Raw genomic sequence first — 18,414 nt, 5'->3', positions numbered from 1 at the left:
CTGTGATGGACTGGCGACCTGTCCAGGGTGTATCCTGCTTTCCGCCCAATGACAGCTGGGATAGGCTCCAGCACCCCACCGCGACCCAGAAGGATAAGCGGTTTAGATGATGGATGGATGGATGAAGTTTTAAGGGAAATTTAACACAGTGCTTGTGAACTGTCTGTCTGGCACACTATATTCAGTGTTCTAGCCCTAGAAAAAAAAATGGATGTGCTGGCCTTCTTGGTGCAAAAAAAACAGGCCTGGAGCTTAAATAATAAAAGACAATCACTTTTAACAGAAAAATCACAATTGTTAAAAGGACCACAATTGTGAAAGGACCACTCTGTACCCTTCTGTCCCCGTCTCTGTTAATGTTTACATAATACAGAAGGAGACGCAATGCTAGGTCATATGATCATAGCTGTAGAAAGCCTAAATCACTGTGGATATTACAAATAATTAAAGTGCACCCTGATACCTTTGACCTCAAACAAAACAGCTTGTCAGGATTATCAAAGTAAGCACTTTTTCCGCAGTTCTGCATTGTCTCCTCATACTGTACAGGATGTGCTGTTTCCTCATTGTTGTAATTCTGCCTTTGACTTGTTGCTTAAAGTTTAGATCTCCACCATTCCTGTTATGTGCTGGAAATTATTGGCATGTATCCATGCAGCTTTATTTGTTGAATGACCATGTGATAGTCGTTGTAGAGAAAGTTTAGCTTTTTTGACTGACTGTGCTCTCAAAGCCGAATATAGTCAGCTATGTTTAAATAACCAGTGACTATGAGTGGAATGTGTGCCGCTAATGTGCCAAACCGGTAATGAATCAAAAGTGAAAACTGCTTAAAATATCCTTTTATGCTCTTGTTCCTCTCATGCCGCTTGTGGCTTTTAAACCATGTTTGAAATTAAAGGCCAAATGACTACTGATGTTACTATAAATAGCGGTCTAACTCTTCTCAGCCATTATTATTTCACTCCATGATGATTATCTGTGCTTTATATTTTGACAACAGTTGTGTCAGGAAAATGCCTTTTAATTTCTTGTCACCAAAGCTTGTTTTCATTCTGTCCTCCTTAAGCCTAACTGGTGTGTAAATGGTAAATTCTTGTCTGGAACATGTACAGACATGCCCCAATTTTATACCAGTGCTTGTCTGAGTCACTTCAGTCCGTCAGGTTTTCTCACTAATCTGATGGAACATGATCATGAAATTTTAGCTGGTGATTAATTGGTATAATAATTGTCTTTTTATTGTATACAACTACTCAAGTCCACGTTTTTTAGGCCTGTGGAATAGTGGGTAGGCCAACTTGGTAGATACCATTTTCATGCGCTAGTGTTCCGCAATGTAGTTACATCAGGCTATAGCCTATTCCTGACAGCAGTGCAGTCATTACCCAACTAATTCCAATGCTTCTGTTCTTTGGTAATACAAAAGAAGAGCAATCAACCAGAAAGATAAATTCTCACAAACACCACCAACACTGTGACACCTTTTGCTATCAAGCATGCATTCATTCACCACAAGTATGCCCAGTAAAGATGAAAATACTAAGTTAAAAAAATCAGACAGCAGAGATGAAAAATGTTTATGGTCCATTCTTTGCTTTGATGCATTGAAGTATCAATAGATGTTTGCTTTGACATTCACAATGCCCATTTTAGCCTCTACAGTAAAAGAAGATTGTTAGTACCAAATTTGCGGAAAATTAGTTTAAGATTTTGGATGGGACGACATGCTCTATCCAGTGGAATCTCACTTTTCAATGCAAAGTGGAGCTTGGAGGAGAGCATAATATTTGATTGGCCATAATACAATGACAGCACTCACAGAAAACAAATTAAATTTCATTATCTTAAAAAATGTGGGAATGCCCCCCGGATAGAACTCCAGCTCAAATAAACAAACATTACTCATCACTGTCCTCCAAACATGTGAAAGCATAAAGTCGGAAGTTAGAAGTTTGTTGTTTTCCTAAGACCCGTGGTTTGCCTCAAAGCATTTTCTGCTTTGTTTTATTTGCATGCATTTGCCTCAACCCAACGGATAAAAATGCACCCAATTCACATTCTGTTTGTTGCAACATAAACGTATGACTGCGAAAGCTAACAACTGTTGGATATAATTGTGGAATAAAGTTGAGTTAAACAACTGCAGTCAGGCATTTATATTTTAATAAGTGTGACAAGTCTTCATATAGCCCAGTAAACCATGATTTTAATGCACACCTGTATTCATACTCATATGCAAGTGTCCCATCTGCAGCTGCAGGCTTTGTCATATATTATTTAGTCCACATGCAACACACGTATATCACTACTGTTGTGACAAAACCTTGGGTTTCGGATGGAAAAGATATGTTCAGATACATATCTTTTTTTATTAAGTTTTTTATTCAAAATTATTTTAGGACCGCTTCTGTTGGTCCTTTCATTATGAAATATTCGCAAAATATAAAAGGCAGTGGGCAGTTTTAAATGGTGTAAACTTAAATGGGAAGTATGTTATTATTAGGTTTTGATATGACAGCAGCAATATATACGTGACTTCATTGCGTCATCCCCAACAAAGAGACAAAGCTAGAGACAAAAGCCAGTTGAAAGAACGCATGGAAAACACCTGGTAGACACAAAGGGATTTCCTTGTAATACTGCAGTAAACTGTTATCTCACAGTACTTTCCTTCCAAATGAATAATTTACTAAAGAGTTTACAATGCAGCATGACAGTAAGCAGACATAATTCACTGGCTGTCTGTCAACTGTTTTGTTTTATTAAGCTGATGACTGCGGAAAGTTACATGCAGTCCCCAGTCCCTGAAATAGAACTGCTGCATGCTTTAATGATAATCGCTTGGGTCTTTCCTTCAGGAGAAGTTTTCAGTTAATCCAGTTGCTACCAGTTCAGTAGAAATACTTTATTGTAGATTTTTGGCAGTCATTTTTTTATGTAGAGATTCCAACTGAAATCTGTCCATAAGTGTATATAATTATAATAATAGAGCAGTATAGGAGCCTAGGAAAACTCTATGTAAGGGCAGATATTTGGACTGCACTCAGTATATGACATTAGACAGTTAGCAAATGTACACATTGTCAGTGCTATATCACAGTCTGTAAATTTATGTAATTGCAGTACAAACCAATATGATACTGTCCAAAAAGACAAAGTTTAACTGACAAACCTGTGCATACAATTCATCCAGTGTTTCTAATTTGTGTGACAGCACACATCTTTTGTAGCACTTGAGAGCTGTGCATTGTGTAGAATATATTTTTGTCTTTTACATTTCAGAGAACAGTAAGAAAGACTCATTTTGTTCCCCTGTGTGTTTTAAAGGTCACAGCATAATGCCCCTGTCTAACACCTGCATTTAGGTAAACAGAGGAAGGGTGGTACTACACAGTGCCATACAAAAAGTCTTAGCCACACCAGAGCACTATGGGAAATCCTGCCATAAGCTATCACACTAAAAACAGGGCTTAATTTAGTCATGGAGACTATTTATGTCTTTTGTGTGGGAATTTGTGTTGCCATCAACATTGATGTTGAGCCCACTGTACTAAAGTATATGCTTTGCATACAGTGTGTATATAACAACTAAGCTGTCAAAACACTGCTTTTTGAATTCATTGTTTTTATGATGTAAAAAAAAGGATTTAAATATATACATGTCTGTTCAGTCTACTGCAGTTCAGCTCCGCCCATTCACAATGAAGTTATAAGGAGTATTTCAGCCCAGGCTGCTTTTTGAATGAGGCACAACAATGTGTAAATGTGTATCAATCCATAAGGCACAGTATAAAAACAGCCTGTTTAATTTGTTTATTGTGACAGAGGAAAAAAAGAGAATGCAAGATATTGGCCCTAGTCCAAGGCAAAATTCTTTAACGATCATCAACAGCATTGCATCTGGGATTCCCACTTTGTATTGGATAGAGATGGTCTTCTATGTAGGGAACCTGCTGAGCTCTGTTGTAAGCTTAAAGATTATAGGCAAAAAAAATCAATGGAAATCCTCCATGTTTCTTTTTTTTGTACATGGAGCGTTAGATTATACGTGCACAAAGAAATAGATCCCCTTGTGAAATATTACATCAGTGCGTTTGATTTGTCTAGGTGCATCTCACAGTAGCTGAGAGGTTTCACACATGATCCTTGCTTCACATAGCAACGCATTGTAGAAAAACAGGATTTTACTGTCAACTGTAATCTAATCTAGCATAAAACCTGAGATAGGAATACAGTTCTGTTAGCCAGCTTTCAACAGTTATTTGATCTGGCACTGGGTGCATTTGACATTGACCACATGTTGCCATCAGTGTGTATGCTGACAAGGTTCAAATTGTTTGAATAATGTCAGTGCTGTAGTATGGTCTCTTGAGATGCAGTAGAAATGTGTTGCTGGATGTACAGTACAGGAGTTCACCATAATGTATTTTAAGGCTGTATGTTCTTGGAGGAAGTGCCCTAGAGGCAGTATGGTTGTGTGTGCTTTTGTTTGTGCATACATGTGTAAAAAAAGGATCTGTAGTCTCACAGGGGTGACTCAGTTCTCTGTAGATGTCACAGGCGTGGGTCATGCTGCCACTCACTACAGACTGGTAGATAGTGACTCATAAGCATCAGTCACTTTCACAAGTTGAACAGAACCACGTCAGTCCACTCCCTGAACGTTCCCTCAGCACCAAACAGTTATGTTTTAAATGACATCGAAGAAGTGGTATACAATAGTGACGTACAACACTTCAAATATGAAGTACTACTCCAGGGAACTGTATTGCATTGATCTGCCTAATTTGTCATGTGATAAGTGACATTGTTTGGTACATTCAGGCGATATCAGAGCAATACATGATATAGGAATGTTCAGGTTCGATGGGACAACTCTTAACCACTCCAGTGCTATTCTTTCTACCCATCATTACAACTGTGCACATTGTAGAGCCTGACCGATTTTGTGATCAACAGTGTTTTTAAGGAGACAAATATTAAAATCACAGATATCACCTGACATGACTTAATGTATTATAACCTGTTTAGGGGCAGCAGTGAGTATTATTTGTTCATTTGAGCTCAAATTGTTTCTGTCTTCAGTCTGTCTTGAGGGAGCTTCCAACTACCAACAGCTAAAATACAAGATAGATAATCGATCAGATTGGCCATCTTAGGCTTTTACCTTAATCATGATCATGACAGGCCTAGTCTTGAATAATAAACCTTACAGCATAAGTGACAGAGCTTCCTAGAACCTATGTTATAACATTATTCTCATGCTAAAGGTTTGGATGCATTTTACATGTTATATTCAGTAATTCATTTTGAACCTTAAGCAATGTTTGCTTAGGGTTAAAGGAGTTTTAACCAAGGAGTTTTACTAGTTCAGCTTGCACTGCTATAGTAGAACTGAGTAGGTGGTGAGGGTTTAGCAAGTTTAACAGTCACTATGAAGTGAATGGTTTTCTTCACATAAGAAGTGTTGCAGTGTAAAACAAGCAACTTTATCAGTGAGATTTTCACCAGTAATAACATGGGGATCATTAATATCAGCATATATATAGTGGTTGACTGATCATATCAGTTGGCCCGTACTACATTGTGCTTATTCGCATTCTAAATGTGATCCAGGCTTTGCCAGTGGCCCCAGTTGGCATTGGGTTGAGCAGGAATAAATATTTAGTGCTGGATCTGGAAAGGAGCACATGCAGAGCAATGAAAGTTAGCTTATGAGCTGCCTTAACAGATGTTGGCTCACCTTATACATTCAGATGGAGGGATTCCAGATATACTTTTCTCTTTAGCCTGTGACGTCACTTCAGCCTAGCCCCCATTAATAATCTCTGCTCCAAATATTTGATAAAACTAATCTCTCTGGGGAAAAATGTTTTATGAGCCTCTCTTGGCATGATGATGCAAATCAAGCTTAAAGCTGGTAGCAGGGCAGTGATCTCAATGCTTCATAATATTTTTTTTTAAAACATCTCTCCTCTATTAAGTTACCTCTCCATTTGTGGAGACTTGAAACTTTCATCTGTATTCCACATAGAGGGACGGACATTTATAGTTTTGTTGAGTAAAATCACTCGTTCCATATGGTTCCTTGTGTCTTACATTAACATTGAAATATTTTAAACCTTTTGTCAGTAAGCGGTCCAATGTAGATTCATATAAAGACTTAAGGGTCCTGTAGAGCTGTGTGTATGCAGAGAGAGTTCTGCACATTTTTTTGTCCCACATGAGTGCTGTGTTGTGGCTTTCAGTGACGCTCATTACTGCTGCAATGAGCCCACTGTAACGAATTTGTGTGCAACCACCTAGAGTGCGCCCAGTTCCCCTAAAAGGGTTATAAAGTTAAGTCAAAGGCACACTGAACCAAAGTTCTTCAGTGATCACCAACAGCATTGCATCATACCACAGCTTTTGGGTTACCAGTTGATCATAATAGCTTGCAGTGCAAATACTTATTGAGCTTTGTTCTGAGCCTAAAGTGTATAGGCCTCTAAAAGTCTTTTAAATTCTTCCACCTTTTCACACATAGAGAAGTACATCCTCATGTACAGTACACCAAAGTGTTCAATTTGTCCAGTTTTGTTACAGTAGCTGAAAAGCATTTCCAGTTATCCTTTGCTTCACATGGCAATATTACAAAAAACACAAAACACTTTTTACTACCAGCAGTAGTCTGCCATACACCAGAAATTAAGAATGCAACACTGTTAACCATCTTTTAACAATTATCTCCACAGAAAGTTCATAAACATTTATTTGAAGTTACACAGAGTATTTGATATTTCACATGACATCCTTTCTTTAACATTGCAGAATATTTTGGCCCAGCACATTTAGCACTTTTAAATATCCAGAGTCATACTTCTTTCCCTTAGAAGTGTACATTTGTATCTGTTGCAGTGCACATTCCATATCAGTTTAGAATTCTTTGTTGGTGGTTGCTTAGTTGCTGTGTTAAGGTCTTTGAGGAGATGGGGAAAACACAGACCACATAATTTATGAATGAGTAAAGTATTTCACTATTACAGGCCTTTCTCTGTCAGTTATATGTAAAAGTTATGTTGAAACTAGGCTGGGACAAGGTAGGTGTCCCTTCCTCTGAGACTAAGCGTGGGAGGTTTCTGTATAATTTTGGTTTTGCCTTGGGGGCTGTGGTACAGACTAGGACAGGAGTGGTAGGTTGGGGAGTGCCTGATTTCCAAACCACTTCTATAATGATGATCATCTCCTGTTGACTGCACTGTTCAGTCTCAACAATAGTTCTGAAGGAGCTGGAACTTTTGTTGATCGTAAAATCTGTCAGACGCTGAGGTTCTAGTCTCTCGGCTTTTTGAGCAGTTGTTTATGAGTGGTTAATGGGCAGTGAGGCTTGCTCTATGGTGAGTGAAGAGTTTTTTTGAGCAGACGGGTTCAATGTTCAAAACCACTGGCATTCTTTTTTCAGGCTTGTCTGAAGAAGCATTCACTTGCCAAAGATGGTATTAATAGCCTAGTCTTTGGAACGTCTAGAGCAGTCCCTATAAATTGAAAAGAAGGAGATGAGACGGAGACTTTAGAACCATGATTTTACACTGCAGTATATAGGGACCAGTGCTGTTCTTCTTGAGATACTGAGATACAAAGCACAGTTTCTTAGTAAAGCTTGATAAGGCCAAAGTGAGGATTTCTGACAGGGGTGTCCTTTACCTTTTTCTCCTTTTCAACCTAATCTCTATCTGGCACATCTTGGGCAAGTACCATGGACAAATACTTGCTACAGAACTTGGCCATAGGCTTGGGCAGCAGGTTTATTGTCTTTTCTACTTACAGGGAAATGTGTCGAAATGGTGTTGTTGTTGTTCAATACTATAGATGTGGCAGTCAGATATTAGGTTATAAAATACTTTAATATTTGCCAAAGTTATCTGAGAAGTTAACTGAGAAATCACACTTTTTAAAAATACTCATCTGGTCTTCAAGCCCTAACTCATTGACCCTTGACTAGTTCTTCCTTCCTCTCCAGTTGATCCTCTAAGATGACTGATGCAGACATTGCGTGTGATCTACAGCAAACCTGTCAGATCAGTTTCTTTTCCCTGTGGGCCTTTTTGCTCTCCACTACCTCCTCTTTCAGCATCTGTCACATGTCAAGTCAACATGCGGGTCAGCAAAAGCAGCTTTTGGCCATCAGTTTTGCAAAGCCATGAGACCTTTGGCCCAGAGCAAGCTCCATGGAACTGTCAGGCCTGTATCTACTGATCTTCTCCTTAAGATGATTGTGAGTGCTGTTGAGTGGGTTTGTGCAAGACGTGAGAAAATTTGGTGAGAATGACAGGCTCTGGTCAGCTTTAAGAACCTCTCATTGACTGCCATTTGTTTTTCTCAAATAATGGATTGTCTGTTTTCTGTGGTCTGGATGAAGCAGTAGTTGCATAGAACCAAAACAAAAACATAATTTCAGAAAATTCTCTAGGCAGCATGAAAGTTCATAAACATTCAAGTTACACTGAAGGCACAGTTGAAATATGAACTAAAATGTAAAAGTACTCATGAAATGGTTTATCTCTAATAATTTGAAGGTTTCCATCTACTATTGAAAGGAGCATCTTTTTCAGGGACAGCGATCTGTCCTTATGTAACTATATTCCTCCAGAAGCCCCTGTATGGACCTTGTTTTTGCTCTGTGAATTCATGCATTAGGATAAAAGGCTTGTGCATTCATAGTGTAATTATAGCCTTCATGAGGTTAGTTGTCTACCCAGGGAGTGCCTTTGTGGAATGCCGGAATTCCCACAATAGGACGCCACTGGAGAACAATAGACATTCTTGCTATCCCAACAGGTTTGCCCAAAAGTCTAAATAAAAAGGAGAGAGAGAGAGTAACAGTGGCAGCGGCTATTGTATACACTGTGTTTCCCACTCTCCGCTCATGGAGGGCACGGTCAGCACAGGAGGGGGCTCTGTGTATGTGTGTAGAGGGAGGTCAGATAGGCTCAGGCTCCCACTGGGAGGCTGTTCATTCTCTGAAAGGTGGAAAGGCTTTCTCTCTCATGCAATCAAATCCCTGAGAAGAAAAGCCTGCTCTTCCTTTTCCATGGGGACCTGTCCACGGTTCAGAGCTTGGCTACAAGAAGAAGCTATGGTAGAAGGAGAGAGGTAGATGGTGTTAATCCAGATTGAATGTGGGTTGAGTGGGGATAGTGATGGTGGGGGTTGAGCTGCTTCCTGTTGGAACAGATGCTAAGGTCACCCAAAAGCTTTAGTGTATTACGCTAAAGGGTGTAGGGTTTACAAGTGATCACATCAAAGTCTTTCTCATGGATGGAAAAAAATACCAAAAACACAACAGGGCTGATCTAATTGTGCCATTACCCAATTTTCTCTGAAACATGACACTGTAACAAGCCTTAAACTCACTGGGCTGAACAAAACAATGAGGAGAAAACATAATATTGAGAAGAAAGCATAATAAGTGGATCTTCAGCCGTTAAGGAATATTTTAAATACTGTATCAGTGTTTCCAAGAACTATTGGACCCCTGTATCAGTGTTTTGCTTACAATGCACCCCTTTTGGTTCCTGAAAGAACCTTTAAGTGAGTCTTTAAAGATAAAAAAATCTTTTGTAAATGAGATATGCAAGTGTCAAGAACTTTTAAGGTAAATCTAAGTTAAGTTTAACAAATCTCCACAGAATGTTAAGGCTCTATACAAGTTAAATGTTCTTCTTAGATTTGTACAACCAATCCAATAACCAATTAAAAACCTTTATTTTTAAAAGTGTAGGTAACTGTGCTAGAGCTCAAAGCGTCCAGCTCTGAATATATAAAATCATTATAGTCTTCTGGAAAACAAGTGGCATTTATTTTGGAGTCCAGAACGCCTCTCAGCCATTTCTCAACTGCAGTGTCTTCGTCAGAAAAGTTAGCAACGGATGTCTGCTTTTTTAAAGACTCTGAAGTGGGGTAGTTTTCAGGAAAGGATGGAATCATTGGTCGAGTCGTGGAAGGCTTTGTGCCAGAAGCTACTGGACGTGCCAAGAACGCTTGAGTTAATGGCCTCATGGGGGGTTTTGTAGCTCTCAAGGTTTCTGAATCAGCTTTTAAAGCTGGTATATTAGCTCAGTAAAGTTCTGCTTCAGCTACTCAAATCTAGTTCAGTAAATAGTATGGCAAATAGTACTGTAGGTCATCAGGGCCTAGTAATGTCCATTTTTCCATGGTAACACTTCTGAAAATTGGACAATTGGATTGTACATGCATGCAGTTTGTCATTATTTTCTGAAAAACATTATGATACGTTACGATGTACACCTTTTATGGTGTATTAATAGTCATCCACAACTTAAGGTTTCATGGAACTTTGGTTTCTTTAGTCACAGCCCAGATAACCAGTGTGTTCTCAAACCTTATGTGGACTTTGAAAGAATTCTCATTAGCGTGAAGTGTTTGACAGAAAGAAAGGAGATCAGTTACAGCTTTTCCTCTGCTGGACCCTCCCAGTCTTGTGTGCACTTAAAACATTTACTGGATACAATAGGCAGTGGCAGCTTTTAGTTGGAGTATAAATTTGTTTAATGAATGGTGTTTATAAAAGCAGATTTTCATGAGTCTGCTATATTAAATGGTGAATTTGTCTAGTTAAGTGATTATGATATGATATTATATGTGCTACATTACAGCTTTGTAGCTGTGTTCACTGAACTCCAGAACCAGTTCTAAAATGACAGCTGACTAGGAGTTGCCAGACTGATATTTGAATAGTCTTGTTAACTGCTGTTTCATGACTACAGTGAAATGCTTCTGGCTACTTCTCTCTTTGAAGATGTTTCGCTTATCCCTTTTGTTCACTTCACACTACACTGACACTCTATCTTCCTTTATTGTGTTCACCTTTGAATTGTAAACACACACACACACAATGAGTGTTTATGGTGGGAGTTTCACGCTTTGGTTTCATAAGTGTTTTGACCGGAGCTGCCATATTTCCCTTTAGCCTTGGTGAAATTCAAGCAATTACTCTGATTTCCACTGTTGGGTGGGTAGGGCAGGTGGGAACGATCCATACATGGTTGGCTATTTGATCTAGCCGACTTGAAAACATCCCAATTAGACGCATTGCTCTCCTCCACTGATCCTGAGTTCCAGATTCTTTAAAGGGGACAATAATAGATTTTGGAATTCCTTAAAAGTTCTCAAAAGAGGCTTAATTCTCAGTATTATGGTCTGAAGGCACATTATTTTTCCAGGCCCATGTCAAATAACGCAGAGCCACTTCAGCAGCAGTCAATGTGAAGGCCTTTCATTAGACAGCCTTGTGAAGAGCTGCTAATTTCAGTGTAGCGGAGCGACATCTCACTGTAATGAAGGAAAACCACACGGAAAGTGCTAGATCAAGCCCTGTAATCACTTCAGCGCATTCCAGCGCCTCTCTCCTCTTCCTCTCCTCAGCGGGCTCTGAAAAGATCTGCAGAAGAATGGCATCACTCTCCAGGAAATGCCTTCTTAGCATTAGCAGGCTAATTCTGAAAGAAGACACTTTTTCCTCTTCATTCAGTTCCTTTCAGTTAGCACAGCTTCAGTTACCACAGCCAGTTAGATGAACTGTTTGTGTTGGGCTGTGTTCACTCAACCCAGTTGACACTCTCTCACGCTTGTGGCTCGGCTTTGAAGTGAATAAGTCTTGCGCGTTAGTGTGTCTACTGCAGTTCATCCCTGATCAGATTGAAGCTCACTGAATTTTGAATTTGATTTTTTTTGTCCTGTGCTCTTTTTTAACCATTTTGCTTGCTGTTTTTATTTTCAAAAGCAGTGCATTTTGCTAAAGGTGACTGGATTAACATCCAGATGTCATGAACTGCTCTCATGCTCCACACTAACTGCTTGTTTCCTCTGAAACTTTGATGATAATGCTGGTATAGGATCTTTTGAATGTGTGATCAAAGAATTTAGCATTAACATTTTAAAGTAATTGACTTGAAATTAGTTGTATCTAATATCTTTGCCATGTGCGAATTTAAGGGTGGACATATCAGACCTTAAGTTTGTTTTGATTAAAGATATAATTTTAGTCGATTATACTCAATTTCTTGCATTCCAAAACCGGTGTAGACCACTTTTATACCAGTGCATCAATGCATTTTATACTCTTTGCATTTGTTAATAGAAATTTCCCAGAATGTGTCCGTTTTAGGAAAGTGCTTACTGTTGCCTTTCCAAAGATGGATTGAGATAGATGAGGTGCTGAATGGTTAGCTCTGTGGTTGTGTCTGGGCTGACAGGCCATTGAGCAGCAGGGCATGGGGCCAGTCCTCCGCAGCTGCCCCTCTCTGTACTGCCTTTGACTGGGTGGACACCCATCCCCCATCCCTCCATAGAGCTATCCTTCACTGAGACACTGGCGGAGGGGCTAGATGAGTGGGCTGCATTGTGCATGTGAGTTGGTGTAGGAGTGTGTTGTTGCAGAGGCGGCGTGTTGGTTCAGAATCAAATGCAAGTTCCCGTGCAAGCTGAACAGCTCCTTTTCATTCTGTCGAGCCTGTTCATTTACATTCGATGGAAAGATCATCCTCACTCATGTTGTAACAGTTTCAGTTACTAGAGCAAGACTACTGGAGCAGTTTCAGTTTTGAGTTTCGGTTTTGTAATCATCAGAGTAACGTCAAAAATGTTCCTGGATTTTGTCTCGTTAGAAACAACAGTTATAAGGAAACTAACCCGGATGCTGCAGAACACTTACAGAGCCAGTTGATCCAGTTTATTAGCTTTAGTTTTTTTTGAGGAGAAGTCTTTTGAAATTAATGAGCGCTAAGTTTAAACTGTTGTAATTACAGTTACAGTTGACCATTTCTCATCAAATATAATCGAGCCGATAAATGTTTAACTAGACACCCACACATACATACACATACATACATACATACATAGAGGCAGGTGCAACTGACGTGGTGTTTATGATGGCTTTATCTGGGAGGTCCATCTTGCACACCTGTTCTCTCTGAGCAGCCGCAATGCAAACACAGGGAGCTATGCTTCCCTGACAAAGCAACAGTCTGCAACTTGTTTGAGAGCAATTAAGAAATAATACATTTTTTTAACCTACAATGCTTTGACCACGTTTCAGCTGAACTGTATTGATATATGGTGTCATGATGATAATTGATCTATTTTGTCCATCACCATGAGAAACATTCAACATTCAAGTCAAGGTTTATTTATACAGCACTTTTTACAATGGGTGTTGTCACAAAACAACTTTACAGAAATCCAGGTGCAAGTCCCGAATAAGCAAGCCAAGGGCGAAAGGGGCAAGGAAAAACTCCCTGAGAGCAAGAGGAAGAAACCTTGAGAGGAACCAACACTCTAAAGGGGAACCCGTCCTCCTCCTGTCAACACCGAATAGCAGAACAACAGTACAATAATAAAAGCAAAAGATAAAGATTTGGCAATGAATATGCAATAGGAAATATGAAAAACAGGAAAGATCTATGAAAACCAGTAACTACTGTTAGAAGCATATAATGTATCTCAGTTTTTCTTATGGTGGCATGCCATATACTAACTTGTTCTTCTCTCTCTCTCTCTCTCTCTCTCTCTCTCTCTCTCTCGCGTCACTTTTTTTCTTTTCAAGGTCTTGATGACAGTCTCCAGCAGTATGTACCCAATTTTGAGAGGGAGAAGATCAGTGGAGAACAGCTGCTCAAGATCTCTCACCAGGACCTGGAGGAGCTGGGGGTGGCCCGCATCGGCCACCAGGAGCTGGTGCTGGAGGCCGTGGACTTGCTGTGTGCTCTGGTCAGTAATATTACAAAAAGTGACAGAAGCGCTCGAGTTGAACACTGCCAAATTTTTCAAAACCAAGTAAGGTTTAGACAGTTAATGTTTTATCAAGAAAAAAAGCTGTACAATTAGTGTTTTTCAGAAATGTCTTGGTGAAAGTAAATAGGCTACGGCTGTTGTGAATAGTCTGTCAGCACAGCACATACCATGACATCAGAACTTCGCGTACTTTGAACAGTAAACAGCAGAGGTGCTGCTGATAATTTCATATATTAATGGTTCGTTTTTTGGTACAATAAAGACATATGAGAGGTTTAATGAAAAAGTCAATATATATATATATATATAATTTAGTTGTAGTGTGCCTATATAAGAATCAGTATACAATTGTTAAAGTGATTTCAATGTCTGTTAGTGCTTTTTTTAAAGTTTTCAGCATATTTGAACAATACTACAATAATACCAAAAAAAAGTGATCATTTTGGCCACTGATGTCATGACATTGTTATGATACGTCCTCTTTTTAATACCCAGTATTATTCCAATCCCCAGTATGAACCTATACATATCTGATGAAAGCATTGTAGCGGATATGCAATGAAACATTTTTTTCTTGGCTGCAAAATCATCTAGTTTCTAAACATGCCAGGCCTGTTAATATAACACAAGTGTCTTGTAGGACTTAAATCCTAGATTTGGGAATTGCTATTCATCACAGTCTACTTACAGTGAAAACATCTCCTTACTTCCTTTGCAAAACAAACTCTGTAACCTCACCAGTAGCCTGAAAAGCCTAGCCAAGAAGTTTTGGGTGGTTTGCAGTTTTTAGCTAAACACAAGGGAGCGTTGCCCTAGGCATGTAAACACTCTTGTTAAGCATGTCACCGGCTGGACTTGACCCACCAGGTTTCCTTCACTTTTACCAATGAGAATTGGTTGGAAAGTCCAGCATGGCCTGTGGCCGAGGATTAAGCCCATTGAAACGTTGACATATTATACCAGATAAAGGACAGGAAGAAACTAAATGGAGAGGAAAAACCAGTCCTGAACCCTGCATTTTCTTTCTTTGTTACCTTCTTTTTACTTTCTTGTTTTCTTGCTTGTTTTCTCGCTTTCTTTATTGCTTTCTTTGTTGTTGCTTAATTGGATGGGAGACGTTGTAAATCTTTCATGAAATGATTTTCTTAAAGATGATAATGAAGTGTATAAATGCTCCTCTGTGTTCTCCTCGTGTGTACTATAAGCTCTTGGCTGGAGGTGCTCTTTGCTCAATCAGTGCTATATCATCACACTGTAACTACCACACCAGGATTTACACCTACCAGTACTGTCTTAAATGAGAAAAAGTGTGCAAGAGAAGAGCAGATAAGAGGTATGCAAAAGAAGAGTTGGATCCATTAGCTAAATGGCTCCAAGCTAGTTCTCTTCAGCTTTGTCAACCCCCTGTTTAGGCAGATGGAATTAGTTTATATTTTATCACTTCCTGCACCATAAAAAGCACATTTAAGCCCAATTATTTGATCGCTCACAAGTTTTAGTGAGATCCTTATGCTTTTGAAAGATGCAACATTAACTACTTTCTTCCCTCTTCCCTTTGCACCAGGCATAAAACAATGAACCAATATTTGTTCTCCACATCCTTGGCTGCTGTTGTCCTTCAGTTTGCAAAGAGATGATTCATTGTTTGGTCGTTATGTTGACTGAAGCAATAACTGAACAACCTCTATTTGAAACGGAAGCAAGAGCATTAACGTTCCCTGTAATAAACTGCCTTTGCGAATTACCACAGAAGCATTTATTTTAGTGAGATGAAATGATGATGGGAGAGAGCATTGTCTAAGCTTAGAATAACTTTATTCTGGTAGGAACGTTCATCCAGCTGATCTCCTGTGGAGAAGATAATGGAGGCTGTATAGAAAAGTGCTATGGACACATGGAAACGCTTACGTTAGTGGAGATGAAGGCCTTGATTGATGGTCATGTCATAGCCTATGAACCATATGGTACATCCCAGTGTCCAGCACCCCTCGCTTTATGGATGCTGTAATTGGGCCCAGACCTTGTGCATCCAAGGCCACCAATTTCCACGAGGCCTCAAATTGTTTTCTTTTGATCCAGTTCATAAATTTGGCCCGCATTGCTTCTCAGCAAGAGTTGTTATCTTAGATAAATCTTCCACAAACGTTGGAACTTTATTTTTGCAGTGTGAAGGGGAGACATGGAGTTGCACAAGTTACATGTGAGGAAACGAGCTTTGAACGCTCTTTTCCCCATGTAGACTTGAGAAAAGACTCAGCAGGCCACTGGTGCCATGGGAAAGGTTCATCAAGGAACTGTGCTCAGTCCTTTCCATAAAGTAAACCATTTGTTGGAGGCCCTGCTCTAAAGTTCAAGGTTGCTCAGGGACCCTTGGGAAAAAGCTAGCTAAAATGTTTCACTGAACTTTTTACTGAGGTGAAGGTCAGCACCTTCCAGAGGAAGTGTAGTTGACAAATCCCGTGTTGTTTCTTTTTGCTGTTAGTTTAAAAGTATTGGTGACACTTTCCTGAAGGGCAGCATTTGTAAGGCTACAGAACACCTATATAAGCCTTTCATGACAGCTGCCCCAAACCTACAGCTATAAAGACTTACTCCAACAAGAATCAGTTGGCATCAAGCCGCTTTTGTCCATTTTGATGTCATTTCTTCTCATTGAGTGTTATCACAAATGACATTTGCTGAGATCAGCCTTTATGAATGTCTATATTGGTTTACATCATTTGTCATAAAAGGCTTTGGAGGTATTGTGTAGCTTTAAGAACACTGCCCTTCAGTGTTACTGAATTTTTTGCTTTCTCTGGTCAAGGAAACCCCAGTGGGTTCTCAGGGTCATTGGTGTGCTCCATTTTATGTGATCAGTATGAATATTTGTATTGTATTTGTGTCAATGTGTATAGTAGCACTGCACAATATGGACACCAGGATTACAGTTAGTTTGCATATTACAATTGCGTTATGCCCTACAATATGTTAAAAAAAGCACTGGAGAACCGATAAGTGGCATTGTTAAAAATTGGCCTGCATTATTTTCTCCAGATTAAATGTACTTTTGTTCAACTTTATTTTGACCATTGCTGATTGATTAAACCATCCACAGAAACACAACAGTCTGGGACTCTGGGATGGGATGCTCACAGCGCACAGTAAAAAAACATTGCCATTGGTAAAAGGGCTTATTTGCATATTGCAGCATCGTCGAGGCCAGTATCGCAATAATGATTAACAAGCAATATATTGTGCAGGCTGAAGATCAGTCTGTGAATGACATTTTTGTATCGTGGCAGATTTGTTCAGGTTTCAGTTTTGGCTGTATAAAAAACATCATCAAACCAAGAAGCTCTCTCCCAGCAGAAAACCTCCATGTTAATGAATGAGACCCAGAGATAGCTTTTGCAGAGCCTGTGCTGAAACCTTATACCTCTGTATTTTTCCTTCAAGCCATGGCAGCCTTCTTGATGGAAAGGCTTTCTATTGTCTCAGCACTCTGGAATAGATATTAAGGATGTTCAGGCCAAGCACATGAGGTGGAAAGAGCTATGGATAGTGTTACCAGCACTCCACATTTCTCCCCTGGCAGACCGTACCAGAAACTCTCATAGAGAAGGAAACACATGCTGGTCCTCAGAGCGACGGGGCTTTCTGCCTGATTTGTGGAGAGAGATTTAGCAAATCATCTCGCCCAGGTTCCTGACACATCACGCTAGCCATGGCCCTCAACCAGAGGCTCACGGAATCCCCATAACCAGGCCTGGAGTCTTGGGTTCATTTATTGGGATCAATGCCTTGCCAACCAGTCATCATGCCCCACTAAACCCGCTGCTTCATATACGCTTCTATAGTGTCAAACAGCAAAAAATAATCACAGAAACTTGGTACGCTCTGGTTTAAAAGGCTACATTGATTAACATTGAGGGTTTGCAGCATGCATCACTTTGTATTGGCAGCATTTTAGGGATATGCTAGAGGTTGAGTAAAGTGAAATGAGTGGACAGATTTCCTGAATAGGTAAACCTTTTGGTGATTTGCTATTAATGTGTCTCCCCTGTTGATTCTGTCCTGAACATGTGGGGGAAATACATTACAAATCATTCCACCTTGGAATGATATATGTTAACTAGGTCCCCACTAGATGGTATAAAGGCATGACATTGGAAGGTAAACTCAAGTGAATGTGATTAAGTCATTTAGGCTACCTGCTTTGTCACCTTGCAGCAGTGCAGTATTATTTGATTCAGAACATCTGTGAGACAGTCAGTCACTCCAGGTCTGGATATAATTAGCCCACTAATGAGAATGTGGGCTGTGGGGTCTGTTTCTTCTGCCAAAACACAACTCTGGGGCTCCCACCACCAGCAGCTGAAGGCCAGTTAAGATCAGACTGTGTGTGTGTGTGTGATACAAACAATGTCAGGTTCAACAAAATACTTTTTACAAAAGCTATGTTTAATTTTTTTAGGCTGAAAGGGCACACTATTTCTTTGCAAATGAGCATAAAAAAGATTTCCACCTATTTTTTTGTAAATGCTGCATACTTCAGTTGTTGAGATAATTCAGGCCAGTTTTGAGTGAAATAATGCATTTTAGAGGAACTTGCTTAAATTTACAGCGGTGAGAGGAGCA

At 39.6% G+C, this 18,414-nt stretch overlaps 1 protein-coding gene across 2 annotated transcripts in view; it reads left to right on the top strand.

Moving 5' to 3' along the window:
- Nucleotides 1–18,414, top strand: part of LOC118823280 (connector enhancer of kinase suppressor of ras 3-like) — a 70,899-nt gene that overhangs the window by 4,452 nt on the left and 48,033 nt on the right. For both annotated transcript variants that reach the window (XM_036592760.1, XM_036592761.1), the window contains exon 2: nt 13,607–13,770. In XM_036592760.1, the coding sequence (XP_036448653.1) occupies nt 13,607–13,770 (164 nt within the window). The remainder of the gene's footprint in view (nt 1–13,606; nt 13,771–18,414) is intronic.

Source organism: Colossoma macropomum, unplaced genomic scaffold (assembly GCF_904425465.1).
Source record: "Colossoma macropomum unplaced genomic scaffold, Colossoma_macropomum, whole genome shotgun sequence".
Lineage (NCBI taxonomy): Eukaryota > Metazoa > Chordata > Actinopteri > Characiformes > Serrasalmidae > Colossoma > Colossoma macropomum.
The sequence above is the reverse complement of the archived record's forward strand: the minus strand, read 5'-3'. Positions and strand labels throughout refer to the sequence as shown.